Raw genomic sequence first — 19,977 nt, 5'->3', positions numbered from 1 at the left:
GTTAGGGTTAGGGTTAGGGTCAGGGTTATGGGCCTGCCGCGTGAAGGGACTGCTGGAGTATAAGCACAGCATGAGGGAGAGGAAAGCACAGAGAAACCCATCACTGCTCCTTTAGTCCCATCTCTCCCTGACCGCAGTTGCTGCAGTTCCTTAATGCTCTTTGCAGAAACAATCACACAAACAGACAATAAAACAACCAAAATGATCCTTTTTTTTCTTTTTTCTTTTCTCTCCCCCCTTCTCCTCCCCCGTTTATCTATTTGAAAGCTACGCTTACCCAGGTATATTTTTTTACCAGCAGTGCCACCTTTTAGCTGAATGCCCACAAGGATGAGGGTGGCCCTCATATGAGGACGCACTGAGCACTGCAGGAGCTCAGCCCTCACCCGAGGCCACCGCTCAGCCACGGCACATCCCAGAGTGGGGTCCCATCCCAGAGCAGTGTCGTATCCCCACACGGGGCTCTGCTGCCTGCAGCACACCCCACTCAGGGCTATGCTTTAGGGCTGAGCATGGAGATGGGGCACAGCCGGGTGTTCCCAATCCCAGTCTCCCCCCTGTAGCCATGCACTGGTTTAGTAATCAAACCGAGCTTGCACGTCCCTAGCAAAGCAAAACAAAACAAAACAACAACAACAACAAAAAAAAAGGAAAAATAATCTCTAGTTGGAAACCTCTGATCTCCTTCTCTGAGTGTTAAATCAATCAGAGGCACGTGCAGCCCCCAGACCCGCCCCAGCCCTGCGCCCACCCCGTGATGCAGGAGGTGGGGGTGGGGAGGGGTACCCTGCAGGCTCTCGCTCCCATGGGTGCTCAGGGCTGGGGCTGGGCTGGCAGCATGCTGCTGGAACAGATGTGCTCAGTGCACCCCAGGAACTCACGGGCGAGCTGGCTGCGGGTCAGGGAGCCTTGGAAAATGGCCACTGGAAAAAAGATTAAGAAAGTTTGGCCGAGACAGAGCAGCAGAGGGAAAGGGGATATAACAGACTATTAATATTGGCAGGGTCTAGACACAGATGGGAGTGAGCCACTGAGCTGGGCTGTGAAATGGGGGGCTGTGAGCTGGCTGGGGGCCACTGCAGCAGTTGAAATCTGCTCCATCCCTGTCCCCATCCCCCTCCTCATCCCCATCCCCATCCTCATCCTCATCTCCATCTCCATCTCCATCCCCATCCCCATCCCCATCCTCATACTCTTCCCATCCCATCCCCATCCCCATCCCCATCCTCATACTCTTCCCCATCCCCATCCCCATCCCCATCCCCATCCTCATACCCTTCCCCATCCCCATTTCCATCCCCAGGCCCAGGGCTATGGAACACACTGGTGAAGATGCTGCACTGTGGAGCTTTATGTATTTATTTATTTTAAAGGGGTGGGGAAAAAGTCCCCTAAGGGCAAATGCTCTCTAACTTACTAATTATTAACTTAATTATTGCTATTGTTATTTTTTGTACTGATAGATCTACTGCTAGCTAACTCCAGCCAACAGCCAGAAACTTCGCCTTTGTGCCGGCCTTGGGAAAAACCCTGTGCAGCAGGATGGAGCATGGGCTGTTGGCATGGAGGGTGAGGACAAGGAGAGACTCTCCTGTTGGAGCTGCCTCTGTGCCTTTCCTGGGGCTGCTGCTGCCCTATGTCATACCAGTCTCATGCCATCCCATGCCTTCTATACCATTCCATGCCATCCCATCTTATTCTGTGCCATCTCATCCCATCTACACCATGCCATGCCATCCTGCGCCATGCCATCCCATCTGCACTGTGCCATGCCATGCTAGCCCATCCAATTCCCTGCCATCCCATCCCATCTCATTCTCATCGCATGCCATGCCATGCCATTCTGTCCCACACCGTCCCATCCCATTCTAGTCCCATGCCATCTCATTCTATCTACCCCATACCATGCCAACTCATGTCACCCCATCCCATCTACACCATCCCATGCCATCCCATCTACATCATGCCATCCCATCCCCTGCCATCCCATCCACACCATGTCATGTCATGCCATCCCACACCATCTGCACTGTGTCATGTCATACCATGCCATCCCATCCCATCTACACCATGCCATGATATTTCATTCCATGCCATCTCATCTCATCTCATCCCACGCCACCCCATCCCATCCAACCCTACCGCAGAGGGCTGAACCTGCAGTGAAACCAAGCTCCTCTTGGCTCTCACTATCAACACAGCTCTCCAGTGCCGACTTGTGCTGGGAACCAAAAATTCCTCCCTTTTTGGCAGCTAACAATGATTGCACAGCTGCCAGCACCCGTGGACATGAAGGCTGCTGCCACGCCAGCAGGATACGACCCCCACCCAGCAGCCCCACCAGAATGGGAGCTCTGGCACATGTGGGTTCCATAGCGGTGCCAGAAGAGACAACAAACACCGCATTCACCCATAACTGCAACGAAGCAGCCAGCACCGTGGATGATAGGTAATTCATTTTATTGCATTTTATAATGCCATTGTCCATACAGATTACATGCAGCTAGACCTACTGTACAAGGGTTTACCGTCTGCCAAAGCAGACACACGGAAGGTCGGAGTACAAATACACAGCAACGCTATTTCCTTTATACAGCACTGAGGGACGCAGCGGTGGGGAAGGGGCTTCGTACACGTCCCCCCCATCCGCCTCCCTCCGGCCCCTCCCCAGGGTCACCGCCCCACCCGGCGACGAGGGGGAAAAAATATGGGGAAATAAAGGAGAAGTGTTGGTGGGCGATGCTCCCCCCCACCCCTCGGGGCCGCACCATGAGGGGCTCTCAGCCCAGCGCTGGGGTGCAGGGGGGTCCCCATTGCCCGGCTCCATCCTGTTCCCCACCTCCCGCAGCGTTTCCAGGACAAAAACCCAAATGTGGGGACTTTCTCCTGGCTGGTGACGCGGGACAGTCATGTAAACAAAGCACAGAAACCCTTTGGTTTAATGCAGTTTGGGCTGCTGCTGTCCCCCCCCCCCACCTCCCCCCAGGCACCCAGCGCTGCCCCCACGTTGGGCCCTTCCTCACCCCCCCCTCCACCGATTCCACACAAAACGAATCAGCGTTAGAAATAATAATAATAATTAAAACAAAACGAAACAAAAAGGACACTGAAAACAGAGTACATCCTTCGGGACATCAGTGAGAGAGAGCAGAGCAACGCCTTCGCCCATGGGAGGTGCCCCCGCCGCGGGCAGAACCAGCATCCCAACGCAAGAGAACAGTTCGTGGTAGTGGGTTTCCAACCAGTATATATATATCTCCGTATATACAGACATAGGGGCTCCGCCACGCGCTGCGTTTGGTCCTCAATCCTTCCTCCCCCCCCCCCTCTGCGCCGGGCACGTGTTTGAGGTAAGATGTGGAATTCTGTACAAATCCCAACTGGCAGAAAAAGGAAACACGCAGCCGGGGCGGGGGGGGTCCATCCCTGGTGGGGTGCAGGGTGTGGATGGGGCTGCTCGGCCCTGAGAGCAGCAGGGCAATGCGTGGCACCTGCATCCCCCCACCGCGGTCCCACTTTGGCTGGGGGGGAGTCACTGGCTCAGAGCCACGGGACATCCCAAACCTGTGCATGTTTTTGTTTTTGTTTTTGCTTTTTTTTAAAAAAACCTCCTTTATATTTATATATTTACTTATATATATATAATATATATATATATATATATATATGGTGCTCTCACGAGCCAGGATTGCGGCTAACAACCTATAGGGCACAGGGCGAGGAGGGCTCGGGGGGTGCAGGGGGGGACCTCATCGTGGTTCTGGGGGGAGGATGGGGGGACTGTACCGCTGGAAAAGCTGAAACATCACAAAGCACAGCCCAAGGGGGGAGCACAGTGAGCGTGCAGGTGTCGGTGTGCTGTGTGCCCACGCTGTGCGCGCTTTCACTCAGCCCAGCGCAGGGAAACAGCGTTGGAAGAGCTGCTAAAAAATGAAATCCCCGGAGGCAACTCGGGAAGAGAAGAAGAGTGAAGGGAGCAGCTATGGAAACACGCAGCCCAAGGAGAGGAGCTGTGGGAGCAGTGCAGAGCATGCAAGCAGAGGCATGCAGGCGCTGAAGACATCAGTGAAGTGTCACCAGAGCCACCAGGTGCCACCAGCTGTGCCTGAACGCCCCGGAATGCAGCGTCCTGTCAGTGGGAAGAACAATAAGAGGGCACATCATCCCCTCCCGGGGCCATCAGGGGTGCTCAGGGCCCCAAAGCATGTGAGGAAAGCAGGCTCTGCTGGCTGGGGGGATCCCTATGCTTGGGGACCCCAACTCCTGCCTGGCATCCCATGGCCACGCTGCCCCATTGAGTTGGGAGGTCATGGGAGGCTGCCCTGCTTGGGACCCCAATGCTCCCCACAACCCCTAAAGCAGCGCTGAAAGCTCCAGCAAAGGGCACGGTGGAGTTGGGGGGGGGGGGGGAGGTGAGGGGTTGCGGGGAGGGGGAAGCACTGCCAGTGTTTGTGTGGATAAAAAAAAGAAGAAATCTTCCTAAGTTAAAGGGATAAAAATGAAGCCCGGATGGATGCTGAGGGGAAACTGAGCTGCAGAGGGTGCGGGATGGGGGCGGGGTGGGCACCAACACGGCAGAGAGGATCCCTGTGCCCCCTCCCCGCGCCCCTCTGCAGGGCAGCAAAGCAGCAGCGCACGGCAGCGGCCAACCGTCACCCACACCTCCACGCGGAGCTGTAAACTTGTTTAAAACAATAACTTAAAAAGACCGAAAAAAAAAAATTAAAAATAATAAAGCTGTAGGGGGAGGGGTGTGTGAGTGTGTGTGTGGGGGGGTGGGGGGTGGGAAATAACCCCTTCGCCTTCTTTGGTGGGGGCTGGCGGGGATGCCCGGCGCTGCGCTCTGCTTGTGCGTCTGCGGCGGTGGCAGCGGCGATGGAGCGGCGGAACGCGGGGCGAGTGGGGACACCTAGCGAGGGGAGAGCTTCGTGCTCCGCTCGGCACGGCGAGCTGGGCTGAGGGATCTTCCCACCGTATATTGGTTTGGATTGTTGGTGTTTTTTTTTTTTGGGGGGGGGGAGGGTGTACTGGGGGATGCTGGTGACTCCCCACCAGGGTGAGCTTTGGGGTTCAGCATCGCCTGGATGGTGCAATACGGGGATGCTCCTGCCAAGTAGTGGGGGGGCTTTGCTCGGCCTCTTGGGAGCCCCATCTCTGCATGCAGGTGTTGCAGTTAGCTGAATTAGGGGATATGTGCTGTAAGGTCAGCCAGCACCCTGGGGACATCGCTGAGGTGACACGTGGGTACAAAACAGTGCTCGCCTGGGGATCCCCTGCCTGTGCCCCACAACACGCGTCCCATTTTCAGCACACAATGCAGCACCGGGGGCAGCAGACCCACGAGGTGCCCCACACAGCGCCACTGCACTGGAGAGGGGCTCCAGCTCCTACCCCGTGCCCCATAGCAGAGGAAGGAGGTCTGACCCTAGAGAAATGCTGCAGCCAGGCAGCACCAAATGACACAACTATACATCCCCCAGGACAGGAGGGGGGGCGGTGCAGATTGGGCCATGGGGAGCCCTGGGTACCACCACTGCCACCAGAGAAAGAAAGCGCAGGGAGAAGAGGGGTGTTTGGTTGTGTCGTTCTCGTTATTATTAATATTTCTTTTTGGCATCAATACCATCTGTTCACCTGAACTACGGACCTGCTGTCTCTAGACATCTTTTGGTATCTTCCCATCTGGACGCAGACGCGCAACGCACACAAGAGGAGGACGGAACGAAGGCGAAATGGGAAATGGAAAGCCTGGCTCCAGCGGGCACGGCGTGGGGCTGAGCCCGTCCCACCGCAGCGTGGATGGCAGCACCAGAGCCCTGGGCAGGGTTCTGCCGGTGGGACTCCAGCGTGCCAACCTCCTCTGTGGCTCCTGCAGGACCCAGAGCCCATCCCAGCCGCAGCGAAGAGATTCTTCCCATCCCAGCCTTGCATGGGTCTGGCTGCGAGAGCCATCACCCGCTGCACCCAACGCCAAGATGCAGCCAGAGCTTTGTCCTCAGTGCCCGGCCAGGACAGTCGTCACCACCTGGATGCCACCAGCCTGATGGCACTGGGGACTGCAGGACGGCACACAGGGGGTGGGCGGCACCAGCGGTGGTGACATCAGGGCCACACAGGCACGCGGGGTCCCAGCAGGTGCAGGATGGTGGTGTGGGGCTGCAGCACAGATCTTGGCTCCGCTTCTGAGGTTTCTTTCCCCAAAGCCAAATGGAGGCAGCGTGTGGGAAAGGACCGCGGGTCCTCGTAGTGCAAAACCCGCTGGGCGGAGGCTCAGCAGAGGGGTTCTGCCTCCCCGGGTGGTCGCTGGGGGTCTGGGAACATCCTGGAGCCGCGTCTTGGAGAGAGCCCACGGCCACACGGCACGGGACGAGGGGATGGAGGAGCCTTCCTTGGAGTGTGGGTGTGGGGAAGGAAGGAGGGACAACTTCGGACAGAAACAATCTACCATCCTCGTTCACCAGTTACTAACCAAGGGAGGAGGGGGGACAACGTTCAGCTCGGGGGGGTTCGTTTCTTGTTTCGCCGCACGTCCCCTGCGCCGGGGACCCAGCAGTCACCAGGCAGTGGGGAGCAGGACGGGTGCCCCGAGGAAACCCTTTTGCTTTGTGGAAGTGCCTTGAAGAAACGGGTTAACACCGGAGGTCACCTTGGGGAGGCAGAAGCCGGGGTTTGTCTGCAGCCAGAGCGCGGGCAGCGCCCGGGGTCCTTAGGACAAGTCTTCCACCGGCAGCTCCTCCTCCAGGTCCCTGTCGTCGGGAATTGTCACATTCTGGGTGGCGGTGGCCAGCAGCGAGACGGGCCGGCTGTCATCCTCAGCCTCAGCTGGTTCCTCCTTCACGTGCACGGGGTGGCTGCTGCAGGGGGGAGAGCGGGGCTGAGCCCTCCACCTCACGGGGACGGCCCTGCTGGCACTCAGCTCTCAGCCCCCTCACTGCAGGTGACCTCAGACTGCCCCTCGGTGGGGGCCATGAGCCACCGGGGGCACCGAGCAGTGCCATCGTCCCCTTCTCCAACCTCACACCCCGCAGGAACGTGGCTGCCCCCCCGTCCCCCCGCCCCACCGACCTGTACTGCTGCGGGGACAGGCGCGGGCTGCTGCTGCCGTTGCTGTTGACCTGCTCCACCGTGCTGCTGACGTCGTCGTGGCCCACGTGCAGCATCCCGCTGGCAGAGCTGGTGTTGATCATGGTGGGGCTGTTGAGCAGCGGGAAGCTGCTCTCTGCCAGCGCCGCCTGCAACGAGCAAAGGGGTACGATGGTGGAACGCCTCCACAGTGCAGTGGGATTGCCGTGGGGCAGCAGAGGCCGCTCAGCGCCACCGCAGTGCTGCCACGGTGACACAGCATCACAGCTGTGCACAGCCAGCACAGGAAGCAGAGCGTGCCCACAGCAGGGCAGGGCTGGCTGCGTGCCGCAGGGGATGGGGATGAGCAGAGCATCCTCACCTGGTAACTTGCATTAAGTGCTCCGTAACCGAGTCCTGAAATCATGTTTTTGACTAAAGTCGGACTCCTGCAGAAGACAGAGAGCAGAGAGCACTCTGAGCGCCGCGGGCCCCGAGAGCCGCAGTGCTGCCAGCAGAGGAGGGGGTGGCACCCACCCTGTCATCTTTGGTGGCCTTCGCTTTTGGTACTCGTGCTCATCCACGGTCCACACGGCGCCCTTGACGTTCTCCACGCGCACGAAGCATTTGTGCAGGCTCAGGTTGTGGCGGACGGCGTTCTGCGGGAGGGGACGATGCAGCTCAGCAGCACAGCCGTGCCCTGACACCCACAGCCCGACAGCCGTCCTCCTCCTCATCCCCCCCATCCCCGCGGTGCCGCCGCTCGCCCTGGGCTGACACAGCCTGTCCCAAAGGTGAAGGCTCTGCGACGCCCATCAGGGTTTGGGGAGCTGAGCCCTGAGCCGAGCCCAGGACACGGCCGTGACCCTCAGCCTGACGATGGCGCCGGGATGGGGACCGAGCAGGACAAGGAGCAGTGACACCAGCGGGGACCTGAGCACCTGCTGCGGACACACAGCTCTCCTCCTTTCTTCCCCCGCCCTCCCCAACCCCTTTTGGGCCCTTTCCCTCCCTTTCTTCTTTACATCGACCATCTTTACATCTCTAAATGTAAAATAAAGAGACGCACACGTAGGCAGACAGCGCAGCCCCGAGAGATACCGGCTCCCTTTTCCCCTTCCAACTCCCTGCCATTTGCTACTGCCCCTATTTCATTACCAATTTTAATTTGCCTCTAATTAAATCCTGTGTATTTTTCCGACTCACTTGCTAATCCATGAGGGAGGCAGGAGGCTGGAGTGGAATCTCTCCGAGCTATAATTACAAAGGGCCTAATCACGCCGGGGCTCTGCCTTTGAATAAATTTCCTTGCATTAAGGTTCTCAGATTCTCTGCCTTGCAAATGAGAATGACCCCAATTTCAGGAAGTTGGCCTCGGAGGGTTTTTTTTTTTTCTCTTTCTTTTTTTTTATTTTATTATTTTTTTTTTTTATTTCGAGTCCTGATTCGTGATGAGAGACTAATTCGTTACGCTAAAACATTAACAGCAATTTAAAAGGTCGAACGGGGGCTGTATAAACAAAGGAGCCGGCCAGCACAACAAGGCAGAAGGAGATGCAAGGACTGCCCCCCCCGTATCACCAAGTGTGAGAGTTCCCGGAAACTCACAGCACATAGCACTATTTCCCCCCCCCCCCCCCTCTTTTTTTGCTTTCTAATGTGAGGATAGAAACAAAGCCCCTCTCCCTCCCTCCCCTCTGCCTGTCCCTCGGGCCCCCAGCAGCCCCCAGCCGCACTGCCCACGTCCCTGCAGGCACCCAAAGGTGTTCCCTGTCCTCTGAGTCCAGCAGGGATGGAGGGAGCCAGGAACCCCACAGGGAACCCCAAACCACTTTCCCCATCTCCCTGTCCTTGTGCCCTCACTGCAAACCCCCAGCCTGGGGACAGGATCCAGCGCTGCCCTTGAACCCCCGTCCTCAGACAAGCAAACACAGGACTTCCTCCCCTTCCTCCTTCCTGCACACGCAGGGGGCTGGTCGGCCAAACAAAGCCCCACTTAGAAGCAGGGTGCATGGCATGCTCAGAGCCTGACTGAGCCGACAGCATCCCTCCCCCCCCCCAATGCCCCCTGGCAGAGCAGTGCCCCCCAACAGCACTGTGCTGGGGAGGTGCTGGCAGAGATGTGCCTGCACAGGGCAGAATTGGAGCACATCCCTGTGGAAGTGCTGGGGATGTGGGAATGAGGGGTACCTCTCCCTCTGTGCCCCCACCCAGTAGTCCCAAACTGTTTCCACCCGGCTGGACCCCAGCTCTGGAGAGAACACTGTGCTGGTGGCACCGAGCAGGTGGCAGATGTCACCCGTGTGCCACCCCATGTGCCATGGAGCAGTGCTGCCCATGCTGGGGGGTGGGAGTCCACACCTCATCCTAACACAGCTTCTGTAGTTTAACAGTGTTTGTTTAGTGCCAGGCCTGGCTGTTCTGTTTGCTTCTCCTCTTTGCCTTTTCTAATGATGTTTGCTCTATGCCCCGCACCCCAACGCCCCCAAACTGCTCCATGGCTCTGCCCCAGTGTGGGGATGGGGTCCTGGAGGGGGGAAGTAGGGGCTGAGGGAGGAACCTGAGAAACATTAGTTTTCTGGAGGGAGGAAATAAGGTGATTTTTTCCTGTGCATCCCCCTCCTTCAAAAGAAACCTGGCCTTGGGCAGAGTTGCAAAGGGAATCTGCCCTGACCATGCATGTCTGGATCCTCTTTGGTGGTGGAACAGGAAAAAACAAAGAGCACTAAGGGAAATACAGGGGGTTGGGGCAGCCCCTCCTGGGGAGCAGCCTGGGGCCGGGGAACACAGGGTGCTGCAGAGAAAAAAAAACCCAAATGCTTATCCCCTGTACCCACAGAAGGGAAGGAGAAAGGCATCCGCAGCAGCCGCTGTTTCATTCCACAGGTGGGGGAACTGAGGCACGGGGCAGGGAAAGGGCTGTGCCAGATGGACCCACGGCTCTCTGCCCCACGGCCAAACCCCATCCTGGGAGAAATGAACACAGCCCCATGCGATGCTCGGCGCAGCTCGGCCGGCTGCAGTGCTGCCGTGCGCCATGAGGGGGACACCGGGCTGCACAGCGCTGCATCACTGACATGCACTGCCCGGCGCCGGGCTGCGGCTGCTCTGCTTCAGCAGTGCATGGGGAAGCCCAGCTCCTGAGCAACCCATTCCTTCCATCCCAGCGGCCCCTTCCATCTGCAAAGTGGTCCTTTGCTCCTCTCCCATTGGGTGATTTCTAAGTAACCAGACAGCCATGCAATCCACCTGCACCGCGTCTCCGTGCCACAACTCCCCCCCCAGCACCTCCTGCCCCGGTGCTGAATGCCTGCACAGCCCTCCAGCACCCCGCAGAGCTCTCAGCTGGGGGGCAGCTCCTTGCACAGGGATGGGGAAGCACTGGGTGCACCCCCGCCAGCACGTCTCACCATCCCCAGTGTGCAGTGTGCTGCCAGCCCCCGGGTTATCATTAACCTTCTTAGCTATTTCGAGTGCCTCGCTCTTCTCTCTGCCCTTCTCCCAGCACAGGGACGTGCAGCTCTGCTGTGCCCCAGCTACACAACTCTGCAGGGGGTTCCTACAGCCCTTGGTGGGCCACACAGACCAACCCCCACCACAGTCTGGGGATGCATCCCGGGGACAGAATGCTCGGATCTAAGCCACAAAATCATTCCCTACACTATTTCCAAGCTGTGCAACAAACCAGACCCTAGCACATAAAAACGGGAGCATCTCCTGCAGCAGCGCTGGGGTCTGCTGTGCTGGATGTGCCAGCACATGCTTGCATATCCCCTTGCCATGCTCTCACCTTCCACGTGGCCGTGTTCCTCCTGAAGTAGGCAAACATCCTGGTGAACCAGTTGTAGATCTCATTCAGCGTCAGCTGCCTGTCGGGGGTCTCCAGGATGGCCTGGGGAGCCGAGAGGGGACGGAGCATCACTTGCAAAGAGCCTGAGCTTCATGCAACGAGTCAGAGCGGCTCCCGCCTCCTGCTGCAGTGAGGGGAGGGAGCGGCTTTGCCCAGGGTAGGGTTTTGGGGTGAGCCACTCACCTGTCGGATGAGCGAGGCATACGTGAAGGGCGGCCGGACGTCCGCGTTCTTGTAAAACTCGTGGTTCTGTGCAAGCTCTGCAGGGAGGATGAGAAGGGAATGGAGGGGTGATGGCATCCCACCCTCAGACTGCACCGCCAGCCCCACAGCCCCGTCCTCGCGCTCACCTGAAGATATTGGGGTGCAGAACTTCTCCGAGTTCCTCCTGCGGATGGGCCCCACGCTGTGTAACGTGGAAGAGCTGATGACGGAGGGGCCCTGCCGCAGTGGGGTGATGGGGGCCGTGGCAGAGGTGGGGGGATGAGGTAAGCCGTCAGGGAACGTGTCCGAGGTGCTCTTGGAGAGGGTAGCACTCGAGACCAGGTTCAGCTGCGGGAAGGAAGGAAGGGAGAGTGGATGGGAGCGGGGAAAGTGCGGGGCTGGGCGTGCTGGGACTGCTCCTCCGGCACCGGGAGTGGGATCGTGCTGCGGGCAGGAGGTGAGGGGTGCAGTGGGGGGAGCTGCTGGGGATGGGATGTACCATGGGATGGGGATGCACTTATGGGATAGGGATGGGATCCACCTGCTGCGTGCCCAAAGCAGCACCGTGTGCCAACATGAGCAGAATTTCACTCCTGCTCCATGCCGTGCACTGATGCTGGCACAACGGACCAGAACTGGAGAACATGACACGCATCCCACGAAACCCATCCAAACAAGTGATCACATGCAGGGCGAGGGGGGGCAGGAGTGGGGAAAAAGGGAAGGACTGGGGGCTGTGGGGTGGCGGAGGGAGGGAGGCGTGTGCTTACAGGTTGGCTGAAAGGCTTTGGCTCCGAAGGTCTCATGTGGAGGTGGGCCATCATGGCCTGCAGGCGCTCACTCTCCTTTGCCAGCTGAGGAGGCAGTGGGGAGCGGGTCAGGTGGGATGGGGGCATCCCCAGTGTGTTCCCATATCCCCATGTCCGCCCTCCATCCATCCATCCATCCATCTATCCACCCACCCATCCATCCATCCATCCATCCATCCATCCATCCATCCATCCATCCACCCATCCATCCATCCGCCCAGACGCACAGCATTACTGTAATTGTGCCCCCTGCCCGTTTACTCCCCGGCGTGCGAGGAAGGGTGAAATATTTGCTGTGGCACCAGGAGAGGCGTTGAGCTCGGCGCAGCCGATGGGACCTGACACGCGCTCTCCTCCCGTCACCTTCCCTTCCTGCCGCGACCCCTCAAACCCGGGCTGGGAGGGGTTAATGGTGGGAGCCGGCGTGGAGTTTGTGCAAGTTTGGAGCAGCTCGGCTGCCTCGGCGCTGCCGTGGCACTCATTAGAGCTGACAGGTCCCCCCTCGTGATGCAGACGCTCTCCGCCGACACAGCGGGAGCTCCGCGCTGAAAACTTTATAATTGGTGGCTGTGGTGGCAGCTCCCCACTCGCACACGCAGCACTCTGCAAGCCCTTCAGGATTTGTTTTTTTCCTTCTCCCTTCCCTCCCTTCTTTAAGCCCCGGTAATTGCTTTCATCCCCACGCGTTACGCCAAGAGCAGGCAATGGCAGCACAGCCCCCCTGGATTGGGAAAGCAGGGGGCCGAGTTTGCTGTGCATCCCTCCCCCTACCCCAGGCTCTGTGTCCCCCGTGGTGACACCTGGCACAAACAGACCAGGGACAGCCGGGGGAGAAGGTGAGAACGGCACTGCCAGGTGCCCCAAATGCGGCCCCTCTGCACTGGGGGGGTCAGGGAACGGGATGGGGACAGGGACAGCACACAGAGCCCTGCCCGCCCCTCCTTCACCCCTTGCAGCCTCCAGATGAAAAAGCACCACTCCCCACTTTTTATCTCCTTCCTTCCCTATGAACTGAATTACACACAGCGCTTCGGGAAGTCGGAGGCAGTGGGAAAAGGACTATTTAAAGAGCTGCTGTCCAAAAATAGCATCCCTTGGCCAGGCTCCGAACACCACACTCAGGCTCCTTGCCCAGCACCCCACTTTCCAGCGGCCCCTGTACCCATGGAGGGCATCTGTGGCATCCTGGGCAGGAGGGATGGCTCATCCTCTCCTACAGACTCATGCAGGGCTGCGGGTCGTGGATGGGGCAGTGGTTTGCAGGTGCTCCATGCCTCGATGCCCACCAGGAGCACCACATGGGCAGCACTACAGGATGGGAGGGACGCTTGGAAGGATTTGGGAATAAGGCCACCTCGCCAGCAGTCCCCGACCCCGTGCTCCTTCCTGCAGAGCACACGCAGAGCTGGGAGGGAGCTGCTCCAACCAGGCCTCCCTGCAGCGGCACCCACCTGTATCTCCAGCTGCTGTACCACTTGCATCTGAACTCGACACTGGGCTGTGCTTCGGTCATCAAGTGCGTGTTCTGTATTGAGGTGTCTGAGGAGGAGAACGTGGGGTTTTACGCTCAGACGTACCAGAGATGTGTCCCCCACCCGCCGAGGCCACAACTGGGGTCAGCCCTGCCATGCAAACCACCACTGCCCTCCCTGCTGGGGGTGGCTCTGCCAGCCCTGCCCCCCCGTGCCAACCCAGTGCTGCTCTCCAAACCGGAGGTAGCTCATCTGCCCCGTGCAAACATGCCTGGAGAGCCACGGCAGCGCCTTATCTGGCTTCACCCGGTGAGTCAGAGGCAGGAGGGCACACAGCCTGATGCATTGACTCACTGCTCCCGGCCCCAACAGATGCCTTCGCACTCCTCCTCCTCATCCTCCCCCAGCAAAGGCACTGCTGGGCTCCATCCCAGGGGATGGGCAGGGTGGCACAGTCCCAGCCGCCCTCGCCGTGCCCAGGAGGGCTTTGGAATCCCAGCCCTCGCCGAGCAGCACCGTGCCCACCGCCAGCAGACAGCTGAGAGGAGGGGGGAACGCGGCAAGCGAGAGAGCCCGTCAGTTCCTTCTGATGTCTTTGCTAAAAATCCTGGCTACAAAGAGATCTAATTGCAAATGAACTAATTAAGTAAACCTCTGACGAAGCGTGAAAACAATTTGTTTGACCCTGACGCTAGCAGAGGGCTCTTCGACAGCGGAGTTAATCAGTCAGCGCAGAGCCCACAAGCGGTGTCAGCGGCTGCCGTGCTGCCATCTGCTTCCTCCCCTCCTCTCCCCCCAGGAGGGAGCTGCACCCCCCCCCGTCCTGCACGGGGTCTTTTCCTCCTCCAGCGGCATGGCCTGGTGTGTTTTCCCCTTCTGCACAGGTTCTCCCGTTTGTACTGTCTGGGGACGGGAGGTCCGGACCTAATTTTGGGACCCCCTGTGCTGGGGTGCCCCAAAGCTCGGCTCTCCCCCCTGGGAAGGGCAGCACTTACTTGACAAACTGTCCCAAGTCCTCACAGAGGGTTTCGCAGCCGGGCCACTTGCACTCTCCGTGGCCGTAGAGTGGGTGAGATCCGGGGGTCTCTTCGTGGGAAGAGCTGCAGAGGAGGGCACAGACAGACCCATGGAGGGGGGGTGCTCGGGCACTTCCTGGGGGTCAGCCCTGAGAACCTCCCCAGCCATGGCTGCGTGGCTCCCAGTCATCACAGAACAGAAGTTGGGGGAAAAGGGACCCTGCAGACCCTCTGGTTCCAACCCATCTCCACGGGGGTAAAAGCAGAAGCCTGTGGCTGGAGCCTGTCCCTACCTGTCCCTTCTCGGCGTGTGCATGGTGCTCTGCCCATTGGGCAGAGGGTGATGGGAAATGGGAGGTGAGACCTTGGCGGCCGAAAACGAGGTAGAGTTGGAGGTGTTGGTGGTGAGGTCGAGACCCTCTTGTTTGATGCTGTCTTCGACAGGCTGGGCGGCGGTGACCTCCTTCCAGAGCTGCTGAAGGTCCGAGGGGCACACAGCTGCATGGGGATGGGACACAGCCATCAGTGGGGGACACGGCCCAGCAGCAACCACCGCCCTCCCTGCGTCCTACCCAGTGCTCAGCATTGCTCCTGCACTGTGCAAATCACCACCTCCTGCACATCCCCACGGGGAAACTCCAACCCCAGGATCCCCCCGCCGAGCCCCCCAGCTCCGCACCTTACCTTGGGGGAGGGTCTGCAGGGGAACGGTGCCCTGGCCCGGCGGGAGGCTCACCAGCCCCTGGCGCTGCAGGTTTAACAGGTGCTGCTGCTGGAGCTGCTGCATCTGCAGGAGCTGCTGCTGGAATGCCAGCTGCTTGTTCCCTAACGGCTGCTGGGAGACAAAAGGGAGACGGTGAGCGCCGGCATTGTGGCCCCAGGGAGGGCAGGGGCACAGCTGCAGGTACGGGCAGCACGCCGTGGCTCCGTGCTGCTGGGCCTGCTTGGCTGGCAGCCGCGCCAGGAACAGGCTTTGATCTATCGGAAGAGGAGGGGAAGAAAAGGAAAGTGGGAAAAAAAAAAGAAAAAAGGAAAAAAAAATAAAAAGAAAGCACTGAAAAGAGAAGGCGAGAGCAGAGCCGGGTGTTCGTATGAGCATGAGACACAGTTCTGCCTACAGAGCATCACCAATGCAGAGGGGTCTCCAGCACCCTGACAAACACTGGCTGTGCACACCCTCCTTCAACCTCCATTCCCCACAGATGATCACTATGAGTCCCTTTAGGTGGGGGCGCAGAGCAGCCCGCAGGGCAGCTGGTACCCAGTGCTGCTGGTCCATGAGTGCCCACCCCGGTGTCACCACGTGGGGCACAGGCGAGGGGGGCTCCCCCCCACCCTGCCACGCTCTGACCGGTGGAACCGGCCCTAAACTTGTTAGGCAGGACGGGTCTCTGGGGAGGCACTGAGAAATCCATGAGAATTAACTGAAGGGGAGAGAATTCAATTAGGGACAGGGAAAGGCAGCTGCTAATCCACGCGGGCCATGAGAGGGGAGCTGCCCCAGGCTGCCCGGCCTCATTAGCAGGGCAGGCAGCCCGCTAACCCCGTGAACCCCTCTGTTTGCTCCAACACTGTCTGCAGGCTGTGAGGAGCCAGGCTGGCAGCAGTGTGCCGACCCCCGTGGCAATGCAGCTCCGTGGGGTGCAGAGTGGGATGGGGCCCCCTGGGAGCAGCGAGCTGCAGGCACGGTGTGCACGGGGTCCCACTGCACCCCCAGCCCCACTCACTGCGCACAGAGACCCCCAAGCCCAGGCCTCCCTCCCTGCTCAGCTGATAGAGCTTAGGCTTGCAGCTCAGCCTGCAGTCAGCACACATGGGTGCAGCCCAGAGCAACGTGCCCTGGCCACGGGGCAGCCTCGTCCCTGCATCGTGCAGATGGCATTCAGTCAGGTTTCTCAGCACCAGGGGGATGCAGGGGTCCTATCCACCACCAGCCCTACACCCCAGTGCGTGGAGACTGATGCAGAAACAAAGACATTTCTGCTCAGAGAAGCCACATGCGACGCACTGGGCCAGGAGGAACCCTGGATGCTGTGGCCCTGCAGGTTTGGGATGCAGGGAGGAGAGAGGGACAGGGCTGTGCACCCCGGGTGGACACCCGTGCCCCCTGCAGGCCCTGTCCTCGCCCCATAGTGCAGCCAGGCCAGGCTCTCCCTGCTCTCTCCCAGCCCCACCACCGCCCTCCCTGGGGGCCCTGGGCATGTCTGGGCTCCCCAAACACTGCCTCATTCATGGCACTTCCTGGCGGAAAGCAGGGGCAGATTGGCAGCAGATGAAGTCATCGGGATCCCCGGGGCACTCAGCTCAGTAGAACCAGACCCCGTGGGCACACCCTGCTCTGCAGCTCCGCACACTTCAACCCACGTGCGTGTCCCTCCAGCTCCGCAGCACAAGTATGGGAAAGCATCAGGGTCACCCACACCAAGTGCCACATCCCCCCCGGGGGGCCCCTCTGCCCACCCCAGAGTGCAAACATGGCACCGAACAGCCAAAAACTGCATGGGGTTGGGATGCACCGTGCACACAGAGTGCACCTGCAGGGGTCCGACCCACGGCACCCACTGGTGGCGGTCCCTGATGGGATGCAGGAGCAGTGCCCGCTGTGTTTTAAGAGCTTGAACCCCGTGGCCTGGCTCCCTGTTAGGGTCTGATCCGCCAGCTGGGTCCCTCAGTGTCCCCCCACCCCCATGCCAGTGACCCCCCCGGTTTGGGGCCACGGTACCTTCCCAGTGCTGCCTACATTAGCTGCAGCTGAGTGGGTGCAGCTCACGGGGTGCGAGGCGCCGTCACTTTGATTTATGAGCACATCAAGAGGAGTTTCGGCGTGACACCGGGGACTGACAGGAGCAGTTCATTAAGCTGACGCTGAGGTGAGGCAGAGGCAGCCCCCCGCTGCCCCTCCCGGCCCTGCTGGACTTGGGGGGCTGTGCCGGAGTGTGCTGGGGGGGGGAGCAGGGGCAGCCCCCTCCATTGGAGCACACAGGGACCCCCCTGCTCTGTGGGGCTCTGGGAGCAGAGGGCTGGGGAGGAACGGCACAGGGCAGCAGCTCGGCAGCCCTTTGCCACAGGGGGAAGGGATGTCCCAGCCCCACAGCACAGCACTGGGATGCTGAGGGTTCTCCTTTGCAAAGCAGCACAGCAAACAGCTCTGGGACACACCACAGTCCTGCTCCATCCCAGTGAGGCACCCACCCGCACCCCTTCTCCCTCGCAGCTTTTCTCAGCAGACACATTTCTCCTTTCCTCTGTAGCGCTTTAATTACAAGCTGCCACGCTCTCTTTAAGCCAGCTCTGATCCTGGGGCAAGAGCAGCAGCTGCAGCTCCCAGAGATGGCTGCAGGAAGGCCAACCCCTGCGCACCGCGTGGGCACAGCAATGACAGCCACAGTCAGAACCTAGTGAAGCTCGAGTGGGTGCCAGCATGGACCACAGACAGCAGCAGTGCTGGGGGTGCAGCAGTGTTCACAGCATGGAACAGCCCTGGCAGCACCATGTACCGAGAGCAGGGAGGAGAGCGGGGTACCTAAGCCTTGCTCTAGGTTCCCACTACAGCAGCCCAGCTGCGCTGCTGCCACATGGGTGAACTGGGGCCACGCAATGGGGCAGGGCTGTGCCAATCCTGCTCTGCCCTCCCCTCGATGGGAGGATTTGGGGATTTGTCCCAGGGTTCACTGAGTCCCACGTCCCCTCCGACGGGCCCTGCCGCTCCCCCAGGTGCTGGGATTCACACCCGCCTTGTTTTCTTCCTGCTGGTCCCCTTTTATTTGCAGCCAGATCTGATGGCCCAGAACCCATCTGCATGAGCTCACCTCTTTGGGTTGCTGCTTTCCGGCTTGCTGTTGTGTCAATAGCTGCAGGTGAAGCTGCTCCTGTTGCTTCTTGTAGTATTCCTGCAACTGGAAGGGATGGGAGGAGAGAGGACGGATCAACAGCAGCAACACCCGCTTGGCTCCCTGCCCTGCACTGCCAACCCCGTGCTGCAGCCACGCAGACCCTGCAGCCACCCAGCGCCAAGCACAGCACCCCTGGGGCCATCCCGCGTGGCACAAAACCTGGGAGAACCCTCCTGAGAGCTCTGCACCCCCACAGCTAAGCAAACCCCCAAGTTCTCATCCCCATCCCGAGCACAGAGTGCGCACCCAGGAGAGGGCTCTCCATGGGGTGGTCATGAGGTGTGGGTGCATCTGTTCCGATAGGGGTAACCCCATGTTCCAGCAGCAGAGAATCCCCCTCCCAGCCCCACATACCCCATGGATGTTGCTGCAGAGCTGGGGGGTCCCCCGCTGCCCCACGCCCTTTGCAGGCTCTGCGGGCAGGGAGGACACTCCAGCAGGGAGACCCACATCCCATCTGCTGAGCCACAGTGAGGGTGACGTCCCGCAGCACTCAGCCCCACGGCCACCAGCACGGCCCTACAGCACAGCACCACTGTGGGGCTGAAGGTGGTGGGGGCTGAGCGCGGGTGGGCGGCTCTGGCTCAGGAATGCCCCTTTGGATGCCGGGAAGCCTTTATCAGCTCGGGGCTGACAGCGCTGACAGCAGCAACTTTGCTTTTTCTGTCGGTGAACAGGTTTGGAAGGCCTCGGTGTTTACCCGAAAGCCAATCAAAGCCGGGGCTCTGCCGCATGGTCGAGCGCGGCTGCAGGAACATTGGGTCAGGGGTGAGAGGTGTGATGTTTGGTTTTCTTCTGGTGGAGAATGCGAGCTATTCTGGCCTGGGTTGTTTAATTTGCAGTCAAACGTGTTTCTTTATCCGGCTCCAAAGAGGCTGCGGGAGGACCCACCCAGGGTAGTGTTTACCCTTTGTTCTTTCCCTGGGGCCAACCTTGAGCCCTTATCAGCCTGTTTGGAGTAAACAGGTACTGGAGGCAGGAGGAAGGGCGGGGAGGATGCTTGTGGGATCGCTCCTTCCCTCTCTCCGCCAGCGGAGGTGTTTACTGAGCGGCCCCGCTTTGTGCCGCGGTTGGGGTTTGGTTTTTTTCCTCTCCTCCCTCCTCTTCCCTCATTGTTCCTTTTACATGTGAGGAGCGCTTGGGAACGCTGCAAGAACCTGGGTCTGGATGGAACCATACAGCACCCACCTGGCCCCCAGCCCCACGCCAGCCCCCAGCCCTGTGTGCTCCGTCATCCCTTCTGCAGCTGCACCCACAGCTCTCCCAGTGCAGGACGTGGCAGGGACCCCCAAGGAAGGGCAGAGGGGAGGTGGGAGCCCCAGGGGGAGCAGCGTTACCTGCTGCAGCATTATTGCCTGCTGCTGCTGCAGGAGGGCCTGGAGCTGTGGTGGGGACAGGATCTGCTGCATCTGCTGCGGCGTGATCATCTGCGGGGACATCATGGCCACGGACACGGGGACCTGCGGAGAGGAGGGACACACATGTCACCACATTGCTGGCCCCAGCCCTCCCCATATGCTGACACCCTGCAGGCCCCCATCCCAAACCCTCCGCCAACCACCTCCCCTATGTCTCCTATCTCCATATCCTGTTCTGTGATGCCCTCAGGCACCCGTCATGGCACGCTGGGACTGCCCTGACCCCAAGGTGGGGATGTGATGCAGTACTGAT

General features: G+C 59.7%; 1 protein-coding gene across 10 annotated transcripts in view; it reads right to left on the bottom strand.

The window, feature by feature from the left end:
• Positions 1-2,443: 2,443 nt before the first annotated feature.
• Positions 2,444-19,977, bottom strand: part of FOXP4 (forkhead box P4) — a 42,899-nt gene continuing 25,365 nt past the window's right edge. For 6 of the 10 annotated variants that reach the window (XM_004948413.5, XM_015298986.4, XM_046904153.1 and 3 more), the window contains 14 exons: positions 19,644-19,766; positions 18,223-18,309; positions 15,098-15,248; positions 14,707-14,911; positions 14,393-14,497; positions 13,377-13,464; positions 11,887-11,970; positions 11,263-11,464; positions 11,096-11,172; positions 10,853-10,954; positions 7,600-7,721; positions 7,445-7,511; positions 7,066-7,232; positions 2,444-6,854 (listed from right to left, as the gene is read on the bottom strand). In XM_004948413.5, coding sequence (XP_004948470.2) covers positions 6,707-6,854; positions 7,066-7,232; positions 7,445-7,511; positions 7,600-7,721; positions 10,853-10,954; positions 11,096-11,172; positions 11,263-11,464; positions 11,887-11,970; positions 13,377-13,464; positions 14,393-14,497; positions 14,707-14,911; positions 15,098-15,248; positions 18,223-18,309; positions 19,644-19,766 — 1,728 coding nt within the window. In that variant the 3' untranslated portion in view covers positions 2,444-6,706. The remainder of the gene's footprint in view (positions 6,855-7,065; positions 7,233-7,444; positions 7,512-7,599; positions 7,722-10,852; positions 10,955-11,095; positions 11,173-11,262; positions 11,465-11,886; positions 11,971-13,376; positions 13,465-14,392; positions 14,498-14,706; positions 14,912-15,097; positions 15,249-18,222; positions 18,310-19,643; positions 19,767-19,977) is intronic. The other 4 variants (XM_046904156.1, XM_046904158.1, XM_015298985.4 and 1 more) reach the window with 3 other exon arrangements.

Source organism: Gallus gallus, chromosome 26 (assembly GCF_016699485.2).
Source record: "Gallus gallus isolate bGalGal1 chromosome 26, bGalGal1.mat.broiler.GRCg7b, whole genome shotgun sequence".
Classification (NCBI taxonomy): Eukaryota; Metazoa; Chordata; class Aves; order Galliformes; family Phasianidae; genus Gallus; species Gallus gallus.
Note: the sequence above shows the minus strand (reverse complement) of the source record. Positions and strands in the feature narration are given on the sequence as shown.